This window comes from Osmerus eperlanus, chromosome 3 (genome assembly GCF_963692335.1).
Source record: "Osmerus eperlanus chromosome 3, fOsmEpe2.1, whole genome shotgun sequence".
NCBI classification, from domain to species: Eukaryota; Metazoa; Chordata; class Actinopteri; order Osmeriformes; family Osmeridae; genus Osmerus; species Osmerus eperlanus.
In genome coordinates this window covers 13,268,149-13,291,896 of record NC_085020.1, presented here as the reverse complement: position 1 = coordinate 13,291,896, position 23,748 = coordinate 13,268,149, and the positions used below count along the sequence as shown (strand labels likewise).

The 23,748-nt window shown below is 41.7% G+C and overlaps 1 protein-coding gene across 1 annotated transcript in view; it reads right to left on the bottom strand.

Annotated features, from left to right (window-relative positions):
* The window catches only part of dars1 (aspartyl-tRNA synthetase 1), a 44,963-nt gene that overhangs the window by 14,607 nt on the left and 6,608 nt on the right, over positions 1 to 23,748 (bottom strand). Inside the window, exons 5-6 of the mRNA XM_062457332.1 lie at positions 22,680 to 22,772; positions 2,925 to 3,027 (exon numbers count right to left, since the gene is read on the bottom strand). Of these exons, the coding sequence (XP_062313316.1) occupies positions 2,925 to 3,027; positions 22,680 to 22,772 (196 nt within the window). The remainder of the gene's footprint in view (positions 1 to 2,924; positions 3,028 to 22,679; positions 22,773 to 23,748) is intronic.

The following is a 23,748-nucleotide window of genomic DNA, read 5'->3' as shown; positions in this document are numbered from 1 at the left end:
GCAAAATACCAAACCTGACACTGAAATGCTGGCTTCATTTGTCATAAGACCTGAAGATTCTGTGAAACCTGCATTATTGCCATCTCCTCTGCCTGACCAAAACATGATTCCTCTTTTATTCTGATTCAATCAGCTGATTACAACAACATTGAAAGAAAACAACAAATCATATTACCTCACTGCAGTGTTTTAGGAGGAACCAACTGTTGCAGAACTAAACATAACTAAACAGTCTCTAGAGTCCCTCATGTTTAAATGTTGGCTGGAACACTGAGTCTCCAAAATAGGGTAAACACAGTACTGTACATGTAACCAAAACGCCTCACTTCAAACACTGTAATTGTAAAAAATTAAAAATAAAGGATAGATTTATTCCTGGAGGGTTGGCACAGTCAGGCTGAGGCTACACTACTGTCATGGCCAGGCCTAAAAACAACAAAATCAACTGTCACCAAGCCTCGCCGTGGGCAGATGGAGCCCACCTGCTGTAATCCTTCACCTTCTCTCATTAAGAAGCTGTAATGAGAGAGAGGGGGGGGCTGAAGTCTCAGTCCCCAGACAGCTGCTGGGAAGGCTGCTGGCAATGGTGAGATCAGCAACACAAATAAATCCTCCCATTAATAACCTCTTCAGCTCTGGGATCCAGGGACCAAAAGGGGGGCATCACCGCCACAATGCACACAGCTAGCTAATTAACTCCTAAAAACCATGCTAACAAAGCCACTCAAGAGACCAGCGTGGAAAAACTTTCACCATGTTGTGGAGCATATGTTGAAGGATGAGACTAGGACTGGAAAGCGAACGGCGATCACTGAGGGCAGACTCCCACACGCTGGAGAGAAATACCAGCCAACATGCAGTCTTCCACAACAATGCTGCCACTGGCCTGGGTCCAGCCTCACATGAGGAAGTGAAGACCAGCTAGGGGTGTCAGGACTCAGCTTTCACACATGGTAAACACAAGAACACAAGCGTAGCCCTCCCGATGATTAAGAAAGGCTTGCTGGTCATACTGGAGTTAAAGGGCTTTCATATGGGTTTTACTAAAAGCAGGATGTTTCAAGCATGATGGAAGTTAATATGTGTGGTGAAGCCTCAACATGATGACACACCTATCTGAAAACTGTTTAGATGACAACACTATCCTCAGGTAAAATGTATCCGTTGCTGAGTGTAATAAATGCAATACAACCAACTGCCATTTCAAACCACCGGGCATTGTGAAAGAGTGGTGAGTCAATGTGTTGTTGGGCGGAGAAATTGGCAACTTTCTTGATCATACAACAAGTCTGATGTGAGTTTAAAAGTGTATCTTATATCTTGCATGTGATTATCCACATCTTCTGACAAAGGAGATCATTCCTTAAAACTACGGATTAAACCTTATGGTTTAGGTGCGGTTCTGTCTTTGCTGGGAGGGTTCAGGAATATCTTCAGTACAACACCGTGTATAATTAGGCAGATGAACCAACAGCCCTCATCTCTAGAACACAGACCTGAGGCAACCCTGGGAGGAAACACATTGAGGTCAAACTGCTCTTCAGGTCAGAGGGTCTGGTCACAGAGGTCAAAATGGATGACACTGACCTTGGACCATCCTCAGACGAGCAGTCAGACCTCTGCTTTGGGTCACCTTCCTGTTACACTGGTCAACTTCCTGTTACACTGGCCTATCACGTCTGTGCTTCTCTTGAATCAATACTTCTCCAGTGTTAATGGCTGTACTCATCCCGTCTGTACTCATACCCAGGCTGTACTAGTTGAGTTCCAGCTAAGAACCCAACAGGATTTCATGCTATTGTAATCAAAGCATCAAGATATGATTTGCCAAACAATAAAAAAAATAAATAAAAAAAAAATCCAAAATATCAGACAGTCAATTTATAAGTAGTGTATTTGGCCAATAATCGATTCAGTTCACGCAAATCAGTTATTCATAAGTGTACCATTTCTGCCATGTAACATTTGATAGATTAAAAAATATCTAAAAAAAATATATCTATACATATATCGAGATCGACAGGCGGATCAGTGCGGCGTCCGCAGTGATGCGGGCTCTGCATCGGTCCGTCGTGGTGAAGAAGGAGCTGAGTCAAAAGGCGAAGCTCTCTATTTACCAGTTGATCTACGTTCCTACCCTCACCTATGGTCACGAACTGTGGGTAGTGACCGAAAGAACGAGATCGCGAATACAAGCGGCCAAAATGAGTTTTCTCCGCAGGGTGTCCGGGCTTTCCCTTAGAGATAGGGTGAGAAGCTCGGTCATCCGGGAGGGGCTCAGAGTAGAACCGCTGCTCCTCCACGTCGAGAGGTGCCAGTTGAGGTGGCTCGGGCATCTGATAAGGATGCCTCCTGGACGCCGCCCTCTTGAGGTGTTCTGGGCACGTCCCACTGGGAAGACCCAGGACACGCTAGAGGGACTATGTCTCTCGGCTGGCCTGGGAACGCCTCAGGGTCCCCCAGGAAGAGCTGGTGGAAGTGGCCGGGGAGAGGGAAGTCTGGGCCTCCCTGCTTAGGTTGCTGCCCCCACGACCCGACCCCCGGACAAGCGGCAGATGACGAAGACGACGATATACATCTTGAATGCTTGGCATGAGATCACGTAGTGATTAAGCATTCCTAAGTGGGTGGATATCTGTTGTTATTCCCTCATAATACTTTCAATAATGGACTTGGCTATGACCTCTTAATGATTAATGACAGAATAACCTTTAAGTATGCCTGTCTGCTGTGATCTTCAGTCCTGTGCAACCCTAACAGGAACATACCCATTAAAAACACCCTTAAAAAAAAAAAAAAAAAATACAATTTCCCTCAACAAAATGTGTGAAAAAGGATTGAACGCATTGGGTCGGACCAAACAACCGTTCCCACCATTGTTTGCCTTGCCCGCGGTTGACAGGAAATGCTGCACTTGTACTCACTTGGCGGCAAACTTGACCATCTGCTTGCTGGCACGATCTCCCACGGCGACCAGCGCCTGAACGTTGAACTGCTGCTGACGCAGAACCAAGAAACACTGCTTCCCTGAAACAACATAAACAACAATTGTCACATCTGGGTTGTTAAAAAAACTAAAACAACATGCCAACATGACTACTGTGACGTGTCACAATAGGAACCATCGCCCTGTCGCTCATTCTGTTCACATGTCAGGTCATCCTTCCCCTTAAAGAAGGTGTTTAATTCCTTCTCTCATCCAGGTAGCTGTAAATTGTATGTGAAGCAACCTCCTTTTGACTGAGATTTCTAACCACACACCTTGAGACTGCGTAAACCAAATGTATTCAACTGTCACCTGGCCAGCATCTGAGCCACAGACCACCCAAGTGCTTTGATGTAGTTTCCCTCCTAGAAGTGGTGATGGGAGGGAAGGAGGGTGAAGGAACTGCAGCAATTAGACAAACAGAGACTCGACTCCAGTGTAAACCAGGATGTTATTCTGCTCTTAAGGACATCCTACACTGCCCTCGCCAACGGATGAAAAGAGGAGAGGAGGAATAGGACACTTGTTTAAAAGTCACCCTGGAAGGAAGCTTCCGTAATACAGTGGCGGCTGGTGCATTTATTTCCAGGGGGGGCTATATTGTGCTCCAAGATCCTAGCCTTGCTCGGGGGGTCCAGGGGCATGCCCCCCCGGGAAAAAAAAAAAGCTATCTCAACACCAGAAAGCAGTATTTTGGTGCATTCCTAAATGTATTTACTAATTTGTAAATTGTAGTGCTGAAATTGCACATACTGTGTAAATGATAGTGTGTCTGACCACGCTCCTCATGTCAAACATTACAGGAATAATACACAATGTAACAGTTTTAAATAAAGTGAAAAGGGCTTTATTCTGTACAATTCTGTTGTGAAACACCACAATGTAAGTGTCTAGATAATTGTGAATGAAATCTGACAACACAAAACCCTGAGACAATAAACCTATGAACTTGAAATTATGAACACAGTAAAGCAAAATAGAAAACTATTTTAGAAATTAAATATATACAAATTTAAATGTTATGTAATCTGACTCACACCCATATGACAGCCAACTCATCTTGCTATAGCAGGTCCTTGAAAACGACCTAGTGTATTGTCTTCCCCTGTCATTCGACTGTTGCTGAATTAATATGTCAGGCCGATCAGGTCCAAGCTCCTTGACTTTGAGCTTCTCTTGAAAATTTCTTTTTTCAAAGGGCGTATTTTTTAGCGACTTGACTGAATTGCAAGTTTCCATCATGACGTTAGCTAGCTAGCTAGCTTTATAACGTTAGAGCTAGATCGGTAGCTACAAATTTCAGTTCTGAGAGAACACCATGACAACGTAAATAAACAACTTCTTAAATGTGTTGAGTGATGTGATTGGATGTGACAGACATAACAGGCCCTATCATAATGTATTTGACAGGCTCTCTAGTAAATCAGCAGTTTGGGGCGCAGGTGTTCTGCGCCCCGGCTAAGTCCTATCTCTTGCATTGAGAGGAGCGAACTACACATGTACAACTTATAACGACAGTCAATGGGGCTCCTTGCCGGCTGGGCGCAAGTTACTTGCACCCAGCCGGAAATACGTGGCCTATCAGCCAACTTTAGACAACGTAGATTTTTTTTCTTCCACATTTTATTGCAGATTCAACATTCTATTAGCTATATAATATTGACTTTACTCATTAGACATGTTTTTATTTCTTTTTAAGTCTTATTCAATTAAGTTTCAGGTCGGAATGTGATGCAGCAGTGGTGGGGCGGCGCCCTAGCGCCCTCTATGAGCCGGCCGCTGCTGCCGTAATATTGTCCATGATAGCACAGGGTTTTTGTAATTGGGTGTGCTCACGCCTTTGGCGAGCACAACCATTGTTCTCTCACATATATATTTATTATTTATTTTTATTGTTTATTTTCTCCCCCATAAGGATCAGTCAATATTTGGACTACATAGACAACGCCTGTGTCAAAATGTTCGTCTTGGTCTCGATTGCGTTGCTTGTATTTTTATTTACATTCCGTTGCACGGTTTAGGAGGTTACAACGTTCTTGTGGCAAAAAGTTCCTTTAGTCAACGAAGGGTACTCAGTGCTAGCTACGTCACCACGTCAGCACACGTTAGCAACGACGCATAGATTGATGTGCAGTTGCACAGCGAGTATCGTGCTGTGGTGTACTAGCAGCACATGTACATTTAAGCAAATCAATACTTGCATGTAAAGTAAGTAATGTCACATTAAACTAGAGAGGGTACAATTTCTGGGGAAATTGTAGGGTGTGCTTTCTTGCGTCAGTCGCACAGGGGTCCGTTTTTTAATGACATTTTTACAACTAATATTTCTGTATATTTTATATAAAAATGCATAGGGCCTACTTATTATTTATAAATATTACATAGATTTAAAAGCATCTTTTTTTTGCTGCTCATTTACAACTCAAAATACGAGTTAAGTGTAGAATGAAATATGACGTCTTCTCATTTCCCCTGCAAGAGGCAGCCTCATAGCTGAATCAACGAATACATTTGGCAGACCGGTGTAAAAATTGACCTAATCTCTATGATTTAAACGTCCTTTTAAGTTTTCCCTTCTCGTGATATTTTCAGGCATTTAGCCTACTCATATTGCATTCATTCATTAATAAAGAACCCCCTTTGAAGATTATTCTACGACGTTACCGGCAGTAGAAGATGGAATCGCGATTCAAACATTACCATCTGCTAACTGAAAAATGCCCACAAAAACGTAAATAAGCTTGACATTTATTTAGTGGAAAATCGCTCATTCATAAAAAGCTCACTGGTAGCAATCATTGTCAGTAACAACGCAAAATGCGATATAGCCCTGTGTGGAGAAGCTGCCCTGGTAAATTCTACTACGGTACAGTACTAGACTACTGCTGTGTTGGTCTTGGTAGCGATTGCGTTGGTTGAATTCGATGTAACGTTCCGTTGTACGGTTTAGGCTGAAATTTATTATTTTCATGAACAGATTGACAAAGTTTAGGCTGTGGCAATGAAGTTCAGGTTAGTAGTCAGATAGTTTCACCTATTGAAAGACTTTTGATTTAAGTAAGGGGAGTGCCGAACATGTTCTGTCGCCGTTTGACTTCCTAAACAGCTGTGTAGATGTTTTTGTAGTGTGTCTCGTGTAAGCTACAGCGTTGCAGTGAGCAACACTGGTTTGAAACCACAGGTAATGATAATTTCACCAACAAATCGTTTACTTGTAATGTAATGTCATAATAAATCCTACAACTAAAATGTATTTGTGAGGAATGTTTATTTTAACGATTGAAAACAGATGCATCATAGACCACTGTAGTATGTGTTGCCCGGGCAACAGAGGCTAATGTCATGATGCTAATGCTTCAGTGAAATAGTAGACTACCGTTTCCGAAAGTAGATGTGGGCCTACTTCCTTAATAATATCAGCTAATATTGTACATTACATTTCACAATTGTGTTTCACATCAAAAAGTAAAATGAGTAAATAGTTATCACCCTGGCCTCTTTGCTTGTGGCGTTTCTGCAGCTGCCTTGCAGTAAAGCTATAGTTAGCCTAGCTAACCCCCAAGTTAACAGATGCGAAACGAATGTTCTGCTACAGGTATTCACGCGTGTTTTCGTGACGTTAGTGACGTAGTGACGTTAGTAACGTCAGTGACTGTGGCTAGCAAATTAGCCACCGTTAGCTTCACTTTTCGCCACAAAAACTTAACTTCAGCCTAAACCATGCAACGGAACGTAAATAAAAATACAAGCAACTCAATCGCTACCAAGACGAAACTTTTGACACCTAGGTTGTCTATGTAGGCCAAATATTGACAAAGATTTAGGGGGACAAAAATAAATAATAATAATAAATATATATGTGAGAGAACAAAGGTTGTGCTCTCACCGAAGGCTTGAGCACACCCAAATATATATGTGAGAGAACAAAGGTTGTGCCCTTGCCGAAGGCAAAGCACACCCAATAATGTATTTAAACTCAAGCTTGTGTGGTGCATCGCTGTCTTCAATGCCACAGCCTAAACTTTATGTAAAAAAACTATTCTAATTTCTGGCACTTTCAAACAATCCCCTCAGTGACGTTTGGCTAGCAACAGCAGCTAGCTTGCTCGTAGCAAACTTCTTTGGAATTAGCCATTTCCCCCTAAATTAATGTCAAACTTGTTTACGTTTTTGGAGGCATATTTTCAGTTAGCAGACGGTACTGTTTGAATCGCGATTCCATCTGAAATACTGCCGGTGACAACGTTGTTACAGTAGCTTGTTTCAAAGGGGGTTCTTGAGTAGGCTAAATGCTTGAAAATATCACTAGATGGGAAAAACTTCAGGGGACGGACCCACCTGCAACTAGGGTGACCAGACGTCTGGATTTCGTCCGGACAGTCCGGTTTTCCAGTCCTTTGTCCGGACCGCTGTTGCATGTCCTCCTTTTCACCCTTTTGATCTTTCCTGCCCATTGCGCAATTTACCACCCACGTGGGATTCAGTGCCAAAAAGAAAGACCTCCTTCAAACCTACGTGGAGTTCAGGACTCCACTTTGCCACAAAGAGCAGCACAGATCAATATCATGCCTTCTGTAAGCTCTGTCGCATTGATATAGATGTGAGTAGTAGGGGGAAAGGGGCTTTCAAGCGGCATGCTGCTACAGAATGGCACAAGGATAATGCTAGTTCTGCCGGCCACTCTCCCTTAACATCATTTTTTGCTCCAAACACAACAACAGTGGACAATAAAACAACCGCTGCTGAGGTGACAAAATTATTTCATGCTCTGAAACATCACCACTCTTACAGGAGTTTAGACTGCAGTTTAGACTGTTGACTTCCTAAAATGACTAATGTTATTGTCTTAATTTCATACTAAAGGCCCCCATTCCCTAGCCTGGTCCTAACCAGACCCTCGTACATTTCATTTGTACAGAGGGTCTGGGATCGCTCCATTGACAAGCGTTAACTTCCTTGAAGGCGGGTACTCTGTTGAAGTTTAAAACTATTGGATCTGCCCAGAGCCACTCTGATCTGCCATAACCAATCGCTAGCGTTCGCCTTAGCCAACTCCTTCACCACGGAGCTAGCTGCTGTAGCTGGAAAATAAAAATGTTCCCGAACCCTGTGGGGAGGAGGGCCACAACATCATAACCACCAACAAAGCTCAGCAAGGATTGTTCTTGCTCCGGCTTTAACTTATGGATATTCGGCAGCTTTGCCATAACCGCAGAATAGCTTCGCTCGCATCTTTCTACGCCGCCATTACTGAACTACAACTCAAACTAGTGCACAACATCAAAGTCATCGTTCTCAGCCACTCCCTCTGTTCGCTGATTGGACCTACAATAAATGTGTTTCTGAAAACCGACTGATGCACTGAAATCCCAGATCTAGTACAGAAGCAAAATCCAAATTGAGTGGAAGTACGTAGGAGGGCAGAGCCAGGCTACCCATTCCCCCGGCCAACAACTTTTTGGGATAGTCCTCCTTTTGGACCCTTTGTCCTACTTTTTGACCCTTTGTCCTCCTTTTTGGACCCAAGTGTCCTCCTTTTCAGGGTCATGCTTCTGGTCACCCTACCTGCAACCGACGCAAGCGAGCACACCCTACAATTTCCCCAGAAATTGTACCCTATCTAGTTGGGTGTGCTTTGCCTTCGGCAAGGGCACAACGTTTGTTCTCTCACATATATATTATTGTGAGAATGCATTCTCACAATCACTATTGTTTTTCAACTTCTTAGTTCTTCCGCTGGTTTTTTGTCCTTTAAAGATCCTGTAAAGTAAATTCCATGTTTTTCTTCTAAGTACATTATATACGTGTGAAATGAGTTCCTGAAAGCATGTGCAAAGCGCTAAAACTTTGTCACACTGAAATGTGGAGTTAAACCGAAGAACAGTTTCTCTTCCGTTTTCAGATCAGGTTTTAATGGGCGGAGCCAAAAAATGCTCTATCTACGTCATTTCGCCATATCTACGTCAGATCACTGAATGGCTCCTCCTGCTGTACTGTTATTGTAGCCTACATCAGCTAGCTGGCAAGCTTCAGGATGTCTCCCACCACCCGCAACTGCATCTTCCCTGATGCAAGAACTCCAGCTGCGCTGCAACGCCATTTAAGTTCCCTATTGATAATGAAAGGAAAAATAGGTGATAGATTTTGTGAAGAGTCACGCTCATGGAAAGCTTTGGATAAACTCCAACAGCCGCCTTTGCACTGACCATTTCACGGCGGACAGTTTTAACATGGACCAGAGACAGACGGGGTTCACCAACACATGGCTTCTCTTGCAGCGCGGAGCCGTACCGAGCATCGCCCCCCCGGCCGTTCATCCTCCGGTCGCACCTGGACCATCCACCGCCACCAGCAGTTCATCACTCAGTTCTGTGTGCTTGTTATAATTATACTAGATAACTTTTCCAGAGGTATCTCTGCTATGAGTTAGTGCAAACCGCTAAATTGATATTAGGCTATTCGGTGTAGAATTATATTTTGGTGAAATGGTAGCTAATGTGTTAGAAGTAGCCTAGTTGGAGAGCTCACTGTCTGCTGTCTCTGGTGTCCATTTTTACTGTTACAGCTCAGGGGAACATTTCATGTATATGCATCTGTATGTTTCACTCATTGAACAAATAAATTCTAATTCTATACGGTTTTGTTCGGCTTGACATAGCGTCCATTATCTGGGTCGGAGGTAGGCACTAGGCAGCGAGGGGCGGAGCTTCAGCTCCTTCAGGCGACACGCCCCCCCTGTCTCAAGCAGAGAAGACTGCTGATTTTTTCACGATTTCAAAGCCTAATTTAACATACTTGTCGGTGTTATTTTTTCATTCGAATTTGGATGGGTAGTTAATAACACATTATTCTTTGGTGTGGCGAACTTAAAACTCGTTTCCAGGTCCACTTTACAGGATCTTTAACTAGTCCTGCATACTTTCACCGATTCCTACAATTTTGCAATCAAAACGTTCAGCTCCTTCAGGAGATGTGTGCTATGTCTTTTGGTATTTCTCACTTTTATACTTTTTAAGACATTAAGGTTTTTGTGCAAATTATTCTCCCATTAAAAGTAATGGTAAATCCTTTCAAATCATTAAAAAGCTTCCTCCACTTTCAAACGTAACTACTTCAGCATACGTTCAGCTAGAGACACCATTCAACCTTTAAAATGTTCACAAGACATTCAGCTATTCCCAAATGATTCAGCTTTTTCAAATATTCAGCCAATTTTGAATTATGACAGTTTGAAATACATTAAAATGTTTGCTCCTTCTTGATTTTTATGAATGAGCAGCAAGCAGAGTGGCACACTGCTGGCTCTTCTTTTTCTGATATTCAACTAAATTGTCAAACAAATTCCTCTAACGTTCATATAGTTTAACTTACAGAAACAAGTTATACCTTAAAATGTAGGAAGAATTGTCCTCTATCAGCCAATGTAACTACTAAAGAGCTCACATTTACAGATGTTCAGCTATGAGCCTTGAAGCGAGAGCAGCCTTTCAAATTCTCTCACTAACTTCAATGGAGAGGTGGGTAAAATTCGTCAGAGAAAGTGAAAGAACCAAGATTTTGAAACTGCCGGTAGAGTTGTATTTCTGACCGCACAGACATATAAAGGACATCTCTGGTTTCGGATTGGACGTATAGTTTTGCGTCGAGGTTAACTTGTTTGAGGTGTGGATTCTAGCTACATTAGTTATTCTCTCTGCCCAGCTCGTTAGCGATCACAGCTGCTCCATCGCCGTGGCAACCAAACAAACACGCACCAGGAAAGCAGAAGGAACACGTTTTTGAAACTGCAGGTAGTCGTATTTCTGACCGCACATATAAAGAATATCGCTGGTTTCGGCAGAGTCTTGGGTCTCGGAAAATATCCTTATTTTTTGGTTTGGATGTACAGTTCTGCGTCTAGGTTAACTTGTTTGAGGTGTGGATTCTAGCTACATTTCTGTTATTCTCTGCCCTCAGCGCGTTAGCAATCATAACTGCACCATCACCGTGGCAACGACGGACACGCACCACTCAGTCTCTCACACAGGTGATTGGTGCGTTTACTTGACCATGAAAAACCCGATTACTAGCAATTGTAAGTTTATGCCAATAATACGATTACTCCGTTTATATGTGTAATTGGGTGTGCTTTGCCTTTGGCAAGGGCACAACCTTTGTTCTCTCACATATATATTATTATTTTTATTATTTTTATTTCTTTTTGCCCCCCTAAATCTTCGTCAATATTTGGCCTACATAGACAACCTAGGTGTCAAAAGTTTCGTCTTGGTAGCGATTGAGTTGCTTGTATTTTTATTTATGTTCCGTTGCATGGTTTAGGCTCAAGTTAAGTTTTTGTGGCGAAAAGTGAAGCTAACGGTGGCTAATTTGCTAGCCACAGTCACTGACGTTACATTGACATTAGCCTCTGTTGCCCGGGCAACACATACTACAGTGGTCTATGATGCATCTGTTTTCAATCGTTAAAATAAACATTCCTCACAAATACATTTTCGTTGTAGGATTTATTATGACATTACATTACAAGTAAACAATTTGTTGGTGAAATTATCATTACCTGTGGTTTCAAACCAGTGTTGCTCACTGCAACGCTGTAGCTTACGCGAGACACACTACAAAAACATCTAGTTACAGTACACAGCTGTTTAGGAAGTCAAACGGCGACAGAACATGTTCGGCACTCCCCTTACTTAAATCAAAAGTCTTTCAATAGGTGAAACTATCGGACTACTAACCTGAACTTCATTGCCACAGCCTAAACTTTGTCAATCTGTTCATGAAAATAATTAATTTCAGCCTAAACCGTACAACGGAACGTTAAATCGAATTCAACCAACGCAATCGCTACCAAGACGAACACAGCAGTAGTCTAGTACTGTACTGTAGTAGAACTTACCGGGGCAGCTTCTCCACACAGGGCTATATCGCATTTTGCGTTGTTACTGACAATGATCGCTACCAGTGAGCTTTTTATGAATGAGCGATTTTCCACTAAATAAATGTCAAGCTTATTTATGTTTTTGGGGGCATATTTTCAGTTAGCAGATGGTACTGTTTGAATCGCGATTCCATCTTCTACTGCCGGTAACGTCGTAGAATAATCTTCAAAGGGGGTTCTTTATTAATGAATGAATGCAATATGAGTAGGCTAAATGCCTGAAAATATCACGAGAAGGGAAACTTAAAAGGACGTTTAAGTCATAGAGATTAGGTCAATTTTTACACCGGTCTGCCAAATGTATTCGTTGATTCAGCTATGAGGCTGCCTCTTGCAGGGGAAATGAGAAGACATATTTCATTCTACACTTAACTCGTATTTTGAGTTGTAAATGAGCAGCAAAAAAAAGATGCTTTTAAATCTAGGCTATGTAATATTTATAAATAATAAGTAGGCCCTATGCATTTTTATATAAAATATACAGAAATATCAGTTGTAAAAATGTCATTAAAAAACAGACCCCTATGCAACCGACGCAAGCAAGCACACCCTACAATTTCCCCAGAAATTGTACCCTCTCTAGTTAGTTATGCGATTACTCAATAAACGCGTCTACATGATTCTTTTTTATTAATCGTTGTATGCTCCACGGACAAAACTTGGCATCCTTCTGCAACAAAGTGTCGCTGTGTCTTCCTGTATCGGCCCTACTGCTGTATGTTTCATTACATCAACACATTGAATCCTACTAAGAAAGCCGAGTAAACACACTCAATGGTAGGCTACATCTGCTACTGCTATTACTATCCCAACTATAATTTCAGCTGTTAAAACGATAATATTCTTGTTACAACTAGCTAGCCTACTTCTTCTTCTGTTTAACAGTTCAGCTTTCAGCTTCTCCCGCATTGTAGGCTATTTTAGCTCTTAGCTTTGTTAGATGATGCAGTTCAGCTTCCACACTCCCTCTTGTGTGACTCACACATTTTTGAAATTCATTTCAGCTTTCAGCTTGCGGGTATTTTCTCATTTCTCACTTTTATACTTTTTAAAATATTAAGGTTTTTGTGCAAATTATTCTCCCTTTAAAAGTAATGGTAAATCCTTTCAAATCATTGTTGGAATGCTGCAGCCCCTTTCAAAAATACCTTTCGGTTGCTTTGAAGCTTCAGCTTATAACTTTCTACTAAATTTTCACTATTTTCAGCTTTTTTAGCATGGTTAGCTATCCCCATCAGGGCTCTAGAGTGCGACCAATTTGGTCGCACAATGCGACCAAAATGTGTACGGGTGCGACTACATTTTTTCCTAGGTCGCACCGGTGCACCTAACCTCCTCGCATCCGCTGTCTCTCCACAAACGAAGCGTTTGTTATCCTAAGACGGAACTGACACTCATGGTTGGATCATATCGTGGTCTAAACCAATCAGAGACAGAGATGGGACGGGTCTTTGCCTCTGATTGGCTGTGGTCCAGATATTCCTGTAGCTCCGTGCTGTGTGATTGAAATTACGACCTGAGCACCAGAGTCAGTTTAGCAGACCTGGGCATTGTATGGCCCGCGGGCCATAACCAGCCACAGGCTGTCTCAATCCGGCCAGCGTGAGGTAAATCAAAAATTTAAAATAAATAAATGTGTTGAGCGGTAGTAAATATGTAGTCCTGAAAGACTACAGTGATCAAGCGATTTACATATGTGCGCTTGCGCAACCTCACCGACAGGAGAGTTAGCTGTTGGTTAGCCCTCGAAAATGAAAAACTTTGCCACTGATTAACTTTTAACAAGACATGGACTTCTAAGTATCTGTTTACTGAGGTCAAAGTGAAAGCTGTGAAGAAAAAAAACTAACGCGGACATAATAAGAACTTGACTGATTCAGTGGGCGCGGGCTGATGGTTTGCTAGTTGAACTGCAGACCCTGATCATTACCTGTCAGCTGTCCTTCGCATATCCACCTCAGACATTCAGACAGATTTCGATGCACTTGAACAGAACAAAATGAACTGAAAAAACGTATTGCTTTTTGTATAAAGTTGATCAATTCCACATCTTTAACATTCTGCAAAACAACTTTTCAGTGTTTGTGAAGATTAACTGGTTACAAATAAAATGAAACACTGTTGTTGCTGTTTATACTGTTTATTACTTCTATAATCTTTCCTATTTGACCTACACCAAAATCTAAAATATTTATATAAATATTTACAGAATATCCTTATTCTTCTGATAACCAGTAGCAGCTAATCAAAATATATACTTTACTGCTTTTTACAATGGGAGAAAATGAATAGTGAGCAAATTGATGAGGCCCTCCAACACATTTCAGGTTTCTCATGTGGCCCCTTGTAAAAATGAATTGCGGACCCCTGAGTTACGAAGCTGGGCCAGGAGCTAACCCATGGAGCTAGGATTTTGATGCTAGGGAGAGTGTGGAAAGATGATTTAGCCAAGGCCATAGGGCAAGAAGGCCAAATTACAGGTGTTGGCCATCTGAAGGGCATGCGACAGCAAGGTGGGACCCGCTATAAGACTTTGAGCCATGAAATGTTAGGTCTCACTTTTAAACAGTAGCACTTTCTATTTTGAAATGTTTTATTTTGCTTAAAATGTTTTAGTTTGGTAGCTCAGTGAAGCACTTAAAATATTTTTTTATATATATACAGTATGATTGTGCTTCAAATAAAAAATATATTTACCTACACCTTATTCTTGTTTAAGATCATTTACATAATATATATGAATGTATATGGAGCGTGATAAAAAGGTGACCTTGAAATTGTGGCGATGCAAGGAAAAATTTGGGTGCACCTAAATTTTGTGCTGGTGCACCTAAATAAAAAAGTTAGGCGCACCAGTGCAACCAAGGCAACAAGTTAGTCTGGAGCCCTGCCCATTCAGGTTTTCAGCATTCTCACTGCTGTTTCGCAGGAACAGCCTTTTCTAGTTAATATTCTTTTTGCCCCCCTAAAACTCAGTCAATATTTGGCCTACATAGACAACCTAGGTGTCAAAAGTTTTGTCTTGGTAGCGATTGAGTTGCTTGTATTTTTATTTACGTTCCGTTACACGGTTTAAGTAGAAATTAAGTTTTTGTGGCGAAAAGTGAAGCTAACGGTGGCTAACTTGCTAGCCACAGTCAATGACGCTACTTACGTTACTAACGTCACGAAAACTCGCGTGACTACCTCTAGCAGAACATTAGTTTAGCAGCTCGTTAACTTCTGGGAGATAGCTAGGCTAACTGCTTTACTGCAAGGCAGCTGCAGAAACGCCACAAGCAAAGAGGCCAGGGTGATAACTATTTACTCATTTTACTTTGTGATATGACACACAATTGTGATGTGTAATGTACAATATAAGCTGATATTATTAAGGAAGTACATCTACTTTCGGGAAACAGTAGTCTACTATTTCACTGAAGCATTAGCATGACATTAGCCTCTGTTGCCCGGGCAACACATACTACTGGAGCCGAGTGCACCAGCTGGGCGTACGCCTGGGTGTAACGCTACGTCCGACGTAGAACTGAAAGTTACGACTAACTTAAAGTTACGACTAGTGCACCAGTTAGACTTAAGCCCTTTATGTGCTGCACCTGGGTGTACATTTTACGCCTAGTGGGGAGCAGGCGTAAGTTGGAAAATCGGACTAATATCCATGGTAATTATAATGTACAACAGTTTGATCTCACATGCAGCGCGTCTTGTTTATAGGCAACATATGGAAAGGACATTAAGGCGAGAAAAAGTTTTCCGTGATCGCACAAATCGATTTCCAAGCTGATTGTTTCTGTTTGTTTGTGTTGATATTATTACATTTCCCCGTGAGCACGCTTCTATTCTGAGTAAACAACTCTAGAAGTTTTCTAATTTCTCTATCAGTAAAATGTATTTTCCTTTTCTTTCTTTTTTAAATCCATGGCTTGTTTTGAAGGGAGATAGGCTAGCTAAGTGCACTTTGGATAGGCTCTTAAATGTGTTGCTTGGCAATGATCGACGCATTCGCATTTTCACAAGGACGCGCATCTTAAAACCAGGCGTAGCTACGACCGTGGCCTGTCAAGCTTGGTGCACTCGGTGTAAATTCAAATCACAATGTCGGACGTAACTAAGACCGACGTAGGAGTTAAGACCAACTTTTTTACGCCCAGCTGGTGCACTCGGCTCCAGCGGTCTATGATGCATCTGTTTTAAATAAAATCAATCGTTAAAATAAACATTCCTCACAAATACATTTTCGTTGTAGGATTTATTATGACATTACATTACAAGTAAACGATTTGTTGGTTTAAATTATCATTACTACTATCTGTGGTTTCAAACCAGTGTAGCTCACTGCAACGCTGTAGCCTACGCGAGACACACTAGTAGCTAACAAAAACATCTCCACAGCTGTTTAAGAAGTCAAACGGCGACAGAACATGTTCGGCACTCCCCATACTTAAATCAAGTCTTTCAATAGTTGAAACTATCTGACTGCTAACCTGAACTTCATTGCCACAGCAATAAGCCTAAACCGTACAACGGAACGTTAAATCAAATTCAACCAACGCAATCGCTACCAAGACGAACACAGCAGTAGTCTACTAGTACTCTACCGTAGTAGTACAATTTACCGGGGGAGCTTCTCCACACAGGGCTATATCGCATTTTGCGTTGTTACTGACAATGATCGCTACCAGTGAGCTTTTTATGAATGAGGGATTTTCCCCTTAATAAATGTCAAGCTTATTTACGTTTTTGGGGGCATATTTTCAGTTAGCAGATGGGGCGCGGCGTCGGCTTCCAATTCATTTTCAATGAAACCAGGCGTTGACGCTCGCGTAGAGCATTGTGGGAAGGCGAGCGGAGCGGAGCGTTGCAAGTTGGATTTTCTCAACTTTATGTAAATGAGGAGCGTGAAAACACTAGCATTGGCCAATTGGATTGGTTTCTTGTTTCTTGTAACGTAGCAACCGTTGGTCATGATAAACATTTCTAGGTTTCACAATTTCAAGATGGAGGAGAAACTTTTCGTATGTGTCTGCACACCCAGTTCTGTTCAGAACAAAGTTACTAATGTGACGAGCCTGAATTTAAAGATTACATTAAACTAATAATGCATGGTGCATGGTTGCCGATGTCGTCATTGTTCCTACTGTGTTTTTATAGCCTACTTTTAAATTCAGTCTCGTCACATTACGTGACTGTTCTGTGCCACTGCTAGCTCGCTAGCCCAGCCTACAAACGACTGGTTGAGTGACCGGTGGCGTAACATGTATTCTACTGTAATCTTGCACTAGTAAAATCTTGCACTTACATAAATGTTGTGTAAAAGTGGTATTTTGATCGATATTATGAATACATGAACCCAAATCTGCACGCTTGGCCATGACTACAACAGTGACCTTAGAGAACTCCAACTCTGTATTAACTTGTCTAACACGCCCCCGTGCGTGGTGTACTGTGGGAAGGCAAGCGATGCAGAGCGTTAAAAAACGCTGCAGTGTGAACGCAGCGTTAGGCTTTGAGGAAACTGTCAGTAGGCTATTTAATTCATGTTAAATAGCCTACTGTTTCATCAAAATATAAGTTATGTTGTGCTGCACTTGAGAGCCTATACGATTTGTATGTCGTGCTACTCGTAAAATCCGAATGATTGTCTCAAGAAAATAGACGTACTTTGGAGCTGCACTTGAAAAACGATGTTGATGTCGATGTTGTGCTACACTGTCCTATTATCGGAATGAAAAAAAGAAAGAAAGTGATCATTTAAATAAGAGTTTTAACAAGTTTGAGGCTTGATCATGAAAACAGGTCAGGGATGTTTACGGCAGGCAGCACAGACATGTTCCTCTCAGTTGGATTTTAGCACAACAGTGATGGAACCTTCTGAGGCAGCTGTCACGGCCAACCTGAGATTTTGGATAAACATTAAGATTAATTTGTGGAATGATAATGAATGATCAAACATTAGGAATGGCAAAAACTGTCACTGTCACCTATAATAACATTACCACTTATACAAAGAAATACCAATGCTTCATTATAAATGTGTCTAGTAGTGAAAAAAGTATTGTATTCAATACCAGTTGACAAGCTATTACCCAGTTAGTGTCGCCATCCAGATTGTCCACATCCCCGCATAGTTGGGGTGTGTCAGGGGGGGGAGGATTTAGGCAGGTATGAAAAACAGTGTTGCCAAAATCCTACTCCCCTTCTAACTTTTACATTTTTGAAACTAGTATCAAAAGCTTTTTATGGCACACTCTATGGGGCATGAAGAGCCACCAAATTATTTTTGGGGGGGTGTCAGATCTTACAGTCCCAAGATATGAGGGGGGGGAGGATTTCAGCAGGTATGATGTTCAGGTGTTGCCAAAATCCTACTCCACCAGTAAGTCAAAAAGAAATACTGAATTGCTGCATCATTAAATAGTTGATTCAAGTAGCAGTTGGTTTTTAGGATTTGTTAACCCTTGTGTTATCTTCGGGTCAGAATGACCCATCAGTCATTGTGACCCACCGTCGTATTGCGACAACTTTACCGCATACAAAAACAAAGTGAAGCATTTTCTTTTAACCGTTGGGCTGTCTCAGACCCCCCACATTGCGAAGGTTAAAAGAAAATTATTTTTATTTGTTTTTGTATTGGGTAAAATTGGGTAAACACAACGATGGTTCGTTATGAACCTTTGGGTCATGTGACCCGAAGGCAGCACGAGGGTTAACTGGTGAGGTAGTTTGCGAGATAAAGAGAACTCATACACTGTAGCCTACTGCAATACATACATGGTGAAAATAATTTAGGCATTTAGTTGAATTAAACATAGATAAACACAGCTCTATTTGAACATTTCAGGGATGTAGGAGGTGGAAGAAAATACATTTCCTATGTGCCTATGCTGATCACAATAGCCATTTCCTTATCAACTGTTCATATAGCCTACACTGTTTTTCATACCTGCCGAAATCCTCCCCCCTCATATCTTGAGGCTGTAAGATCTGACACACCCCAAATTTATTTTGGTGGCTCCTCATGCACTCTAAAGTGTTCCAGAAAAAGCTTTTAATAATAGTTGCATAACTGTAAAAGTTTCAAGGGGAGTAGGATTTTGGCAACACTTTTTTAAACCTGCCGAAATCCTCCCCCCCTCATATCTTGGGACTATAAGATCTGACACCCCCCCAAATTATTTTGGTGACTCCTCATGCCCTGTAGTGTGCCATAAAAAGCTTTTGATACTAGTTGCATAAATGTAAAAGTTAGAAGGGGAGTAGGATTTTGGCAACACTGTTTTTCATACCTGCCGAAATCCTCCCCCCCCCCCCCCCCCCCCCATATCTTGGGGCTATAAGATCTGACACACCCCAACTATGCGGGGATGTGGACAATCTGGATGGCGACACTAACTGGGTAATAGCTTGTCAACTGGTATTGAATACAATACTTTTTTCACTACTAGACACATTTATAATGAAGCATTGGTATTTATTTGTATAAGTGGTAATGTTATTATAGGTGACAGTGACAGTTTTTGCCATTCCTAATGTTTGATCATTCATCATCATTCCACAAATTAATCTTAATGTTTATCCAAAATCTCAGGTTGGCCGTGACAGCTGCCTCAGAAGGTTCCATCACTGTTGTGCTAAACTCCAACTGAGGAATATGTCTGTGCTGCCTGCCGTAAACATCCCTGACCTGTTTTCATGATCAAGCCTCAAACTTGTTAAAACTCTTATTTAAATGATCACTTTCTTTCTTTTTTTCTACCTTTTGTTAAATATATCATTATAGTTTTTTGTTTAAAATAAATGTGATGGAACCAATCAAAATGTCATCATTTATTAGATGTTTTTCACTAGCCATTCACAAAGAGAAGGTCCAGGCTTGGCTTATCAGGTACTAAAACCAAGCACTGTACATTGCAAGTTAGAAGACACAAACTAGGCTGTGGGAAGCAGGATCTATAAAATGGATATGATTGTAAACACAAAACAGTTGTGTGGCAAGTAGTTTACTGAAAGGGAAATAGAAGTTGAATTCTGGTAGGAGGGACCTGTGAGCAGGGGCCTTTTTATATACATTTGTAAAATAATGTAGCTATACTCATGTACCAGACGATTATATTACAATTGGCATATAGTGCATTTAGTAAGTAGCCTATAACAGCAAGTACAACGTAATCAAGAATCAGAAGTGAATAGTTCTACTAAAAGTGATTAGTACAAATTAATACAAAGGATGCTCGCTTTTACCAGACAGTGACATAACAGCAACTACAACATAATTCACATTTTACCCTCATTCCGATAATAGGACAGTGTAGCACAACATCGACATCAACATCGTTTTTCAAGTGCAGCTCCAAAGTACGTCTATTTTCTTGAGACAATCATTCGGATTTTACGAGTAGCACGACATACAAATCGTATAGGCTCTCAAGTGCAGCACAACATAACTTATATTTTGATGAAACATGAATTAAATAGCCTACTGACAGTTTCCTCAAAGCCTAAGACGAGGGAACCTAGGCTTGTAAAAATCGCCTCGGTTCATCAAACTACAACTAGCAATACGCTAGGAAGGCAGTGCGCGTTCACGCGTAGGGGAGTGGGATTCTGCGGGGGAGTGAGAATTCGGTCCAACACCTGTTACTTCGTAGAATAATCTTCAAAGGGGGTTCTTTATTAATGAATGAATGCAATATGAGTAGGCTAAATGCCTGAAAATATCACGAGAAGGGAAAAACTTAAAAGGACGTTTAAGTCATAGAGATTAGGTCCATTTTTACACCGGTCTGCCAAATGTATTCTTTTTGATTCAACTATGAGGCTGCCTCTTGCAGGGGAAATGAGAAGACATCTATTTCATTGTACACTTCACTCGTATTTTGAGTTGTAAATGAGCAGCAAAAAAAAGATGCTTTTAAATCTAAGTAATCTTTATAAATAATAAGTACGCATATAAAATATACAGAAATATCAGTTGTAAAAATGTCATTAAAAAACGGACCCCTGTGCAACCGACGCAAGCAAGCACACCCTACAATTTCCCCAGAAATTGTACCCTCTCTAGTTTTAATTCTAATTCCACTTAAAAATTGCTAGTTATGTACCCTTAGTATTAGGGGTGGAACGGTACATGTATTTGTACCGAACCGTACGGTACGGGCGTCAAGGTTCGGTGCATGAAATTACATGGAGAATACACGGTATAAAAATAAATAAAACTTGCGTGCAAATTAATTAATGTAATGCTGAACTACTGTTAGATACTCGTGTACTTTAGGGAGATCTAATCTGTAGCTCTGAAGCTCTGATTGGCACCGCGGTGAGTCAGAGATAGGATAGCTAGCAGCACTAAGGACAAGTATGGCGAGTGGTGGCGACCCGCGAGAGATAGAGGACCCGCCGGCATTTTTAAGATTGCAAGTTTAGGAAAACTTCGGCACTGCCTACCCTGCCAAAATTCAAATGTAAACATTTTTATTATATAATTTTATTGAATAAATTTGTATTTTTACTGTTTATTCTTGTGATTTATATATGCAATATGTGTGTTATTCCAATTGTTTAGATGTTACGATGACGAATGTACCAGTTACGCATAATCAAATACAAAAAACATTGTAGAATAAGCTGTGCTTTTACTGTCCGTTCACTGCGGACGACAAGCGAAAATCTCACTTGCGCACTTCGATCCTGTATTCTTCAACATGTACAGTACCAGTCAAAAGTTTGGACACATTTTCCCATTCATTCCTAGCCTCTTACTGACATCACCGCACGTCACTGGTTGTGGGGTATGTGAGTGGAAATACAACATGCTAACGCATATAACGCATCTGGCGTGTGCTAGCTAAATGACTAAAAATATCCGACGCCATCACATACAAATAGGGCCCAAAAAATTAATGACACAATCGGAATTTACATGTCATCTTCAATGCGCCGTATTCACTCGTAGAGGAACCTGGTTTGTTTTGCTTTTCCCTCCGTTGTACCAAACTCGTACCGAACCGTGATGTCTGAACCGCGGTATGAACCGAACCGTGACTTCAGTGTACCGTTCCACCCCTACTTAGTATAGTTAGTCCTCATATTTACATTTTAGATTCCTATATGTTTAATGTTTGCACCTTCCTGCCAAAGCAAATTCCTTGTCTGTGCAAACTTTCATGGCGAATAAAACCCATTTTGATTCTGATTCTGAAACACACTCTCACTCACGAGCCATGCTGAGGTTCCTCATCATGGAGTCTGTGCAGTCATTATACCAGGCTAGACTGTGTAACAATGTAATGGAGTGTTGAACGGACTTGTTTGACTTGAAAAAAACAGACCAGCAGGGTTCTGGATGACACCTGAGCTGAGCTATAAATGCTGAAAGAAACACACACACACACACTCACATCCCCAACCAACATCATCCTCCCCTGTTCCATCCCTTATATTATCCCTCACTTGCCAATAAGACAGAAAACAATGTCTGCTACACTGCAGTTTGCTGGCTTTTCCATGATTTCTCCAGATTTTACACAACTCCTTCAGTGGCTGCAACCTTTTGTTATTTACCAAACTGAGGGGAGACAAAAACTGACAACTGGCATTCTGGCATTCCCCTCTCCATAGGAATGGCCTGAAGGACAGTGGGCTGGGATCAGACACATCTCATCTGGCCTGGGAGTGATGGTGGAGGGGGAAGGTTTCCCAGTAAACCAGGGGGGTGAGTGATGGGGAGCTGGACAAAGGAACAGGAGATTGTCTCACCTTTAGCTCTGCTGGTGTGGATTCTGGCACGCAGCCAGATCAGCTGGTCAGCCATATCAGGTATCAGGTCCTGGACGCGCACCAATGCCCTGTCTGGCTCACGCACACACAAACACACACACACACACACACACAAAAGAACAGTCACTTTCAGGCCTTAATTTCAAAGCCTGGAGTCCCACCATACCTTCTGCTAAGTGTGTTCACGTGCACACACAAGCAAACATCTAACATCTACACAAACAAACGTGACCTTTCACTGCTGATGCTTCGCCATCCGCACAAACATATATACACACACACACCCACACACCCTTTTGAGGCTCCATCTCTCATATTACAAGGAGAACAGTGGTAATCAATATGTAAGAGTATGCGCTGCCCGGTGAATAGACCTTTCTCCCAGCCTTGTTACAAATGCACTCCAGTTTCACCTGTGTCACTCTGAGGCATAGTTAACCTCATTAAGGGCTTCTGGTTAAACAATAAAGCAAAAAAGGCTCGTCAGGCCTGGACCTGCCTGCCTCAGCCACATGAAAGCACCCCTCTACCTCCCCTGGCCCTGCATTGAAGTGGGGCAGTGGGCGGGGGTGCATGCAGGTGGGGGAGACAGCTACTTTGTTCTCTTCCATCCAGGCAGAAAGTGCAGCCAGACAGATGGACGTCTCCACCGCCTCTTATGTTCATCTGATAGAGTGGAGTTAGCGCAGGCTATATTAGTCACCTCTGTTATCTCCGCCATCAAGGCCTGGTCTGATGCTGCTAAACAACAAGCTAGCTAGTAGGCTAGCTCACTGCGCTAGCCTAGTTCTTCTGGAGCCGTTCTGCTGTCACACGGTGTACATGATGAAGTGAGGACCACGGCTAAAGCTAAAGTGTTGTTTAGTTGTGGGAGACTCCTTTAAATGTGGGACTGTGTGAAATTGTGGTCTGACAATACCCTGTGAGAACCACCACAGTGTAATTACACACTCTTACAATACAGGACTATTCACCATGGTGGGTAATTAGATAACTACATACTATAAAAAGGTTGATATCCTCTGTTTGTGTTATAAAAGGCAGAGTC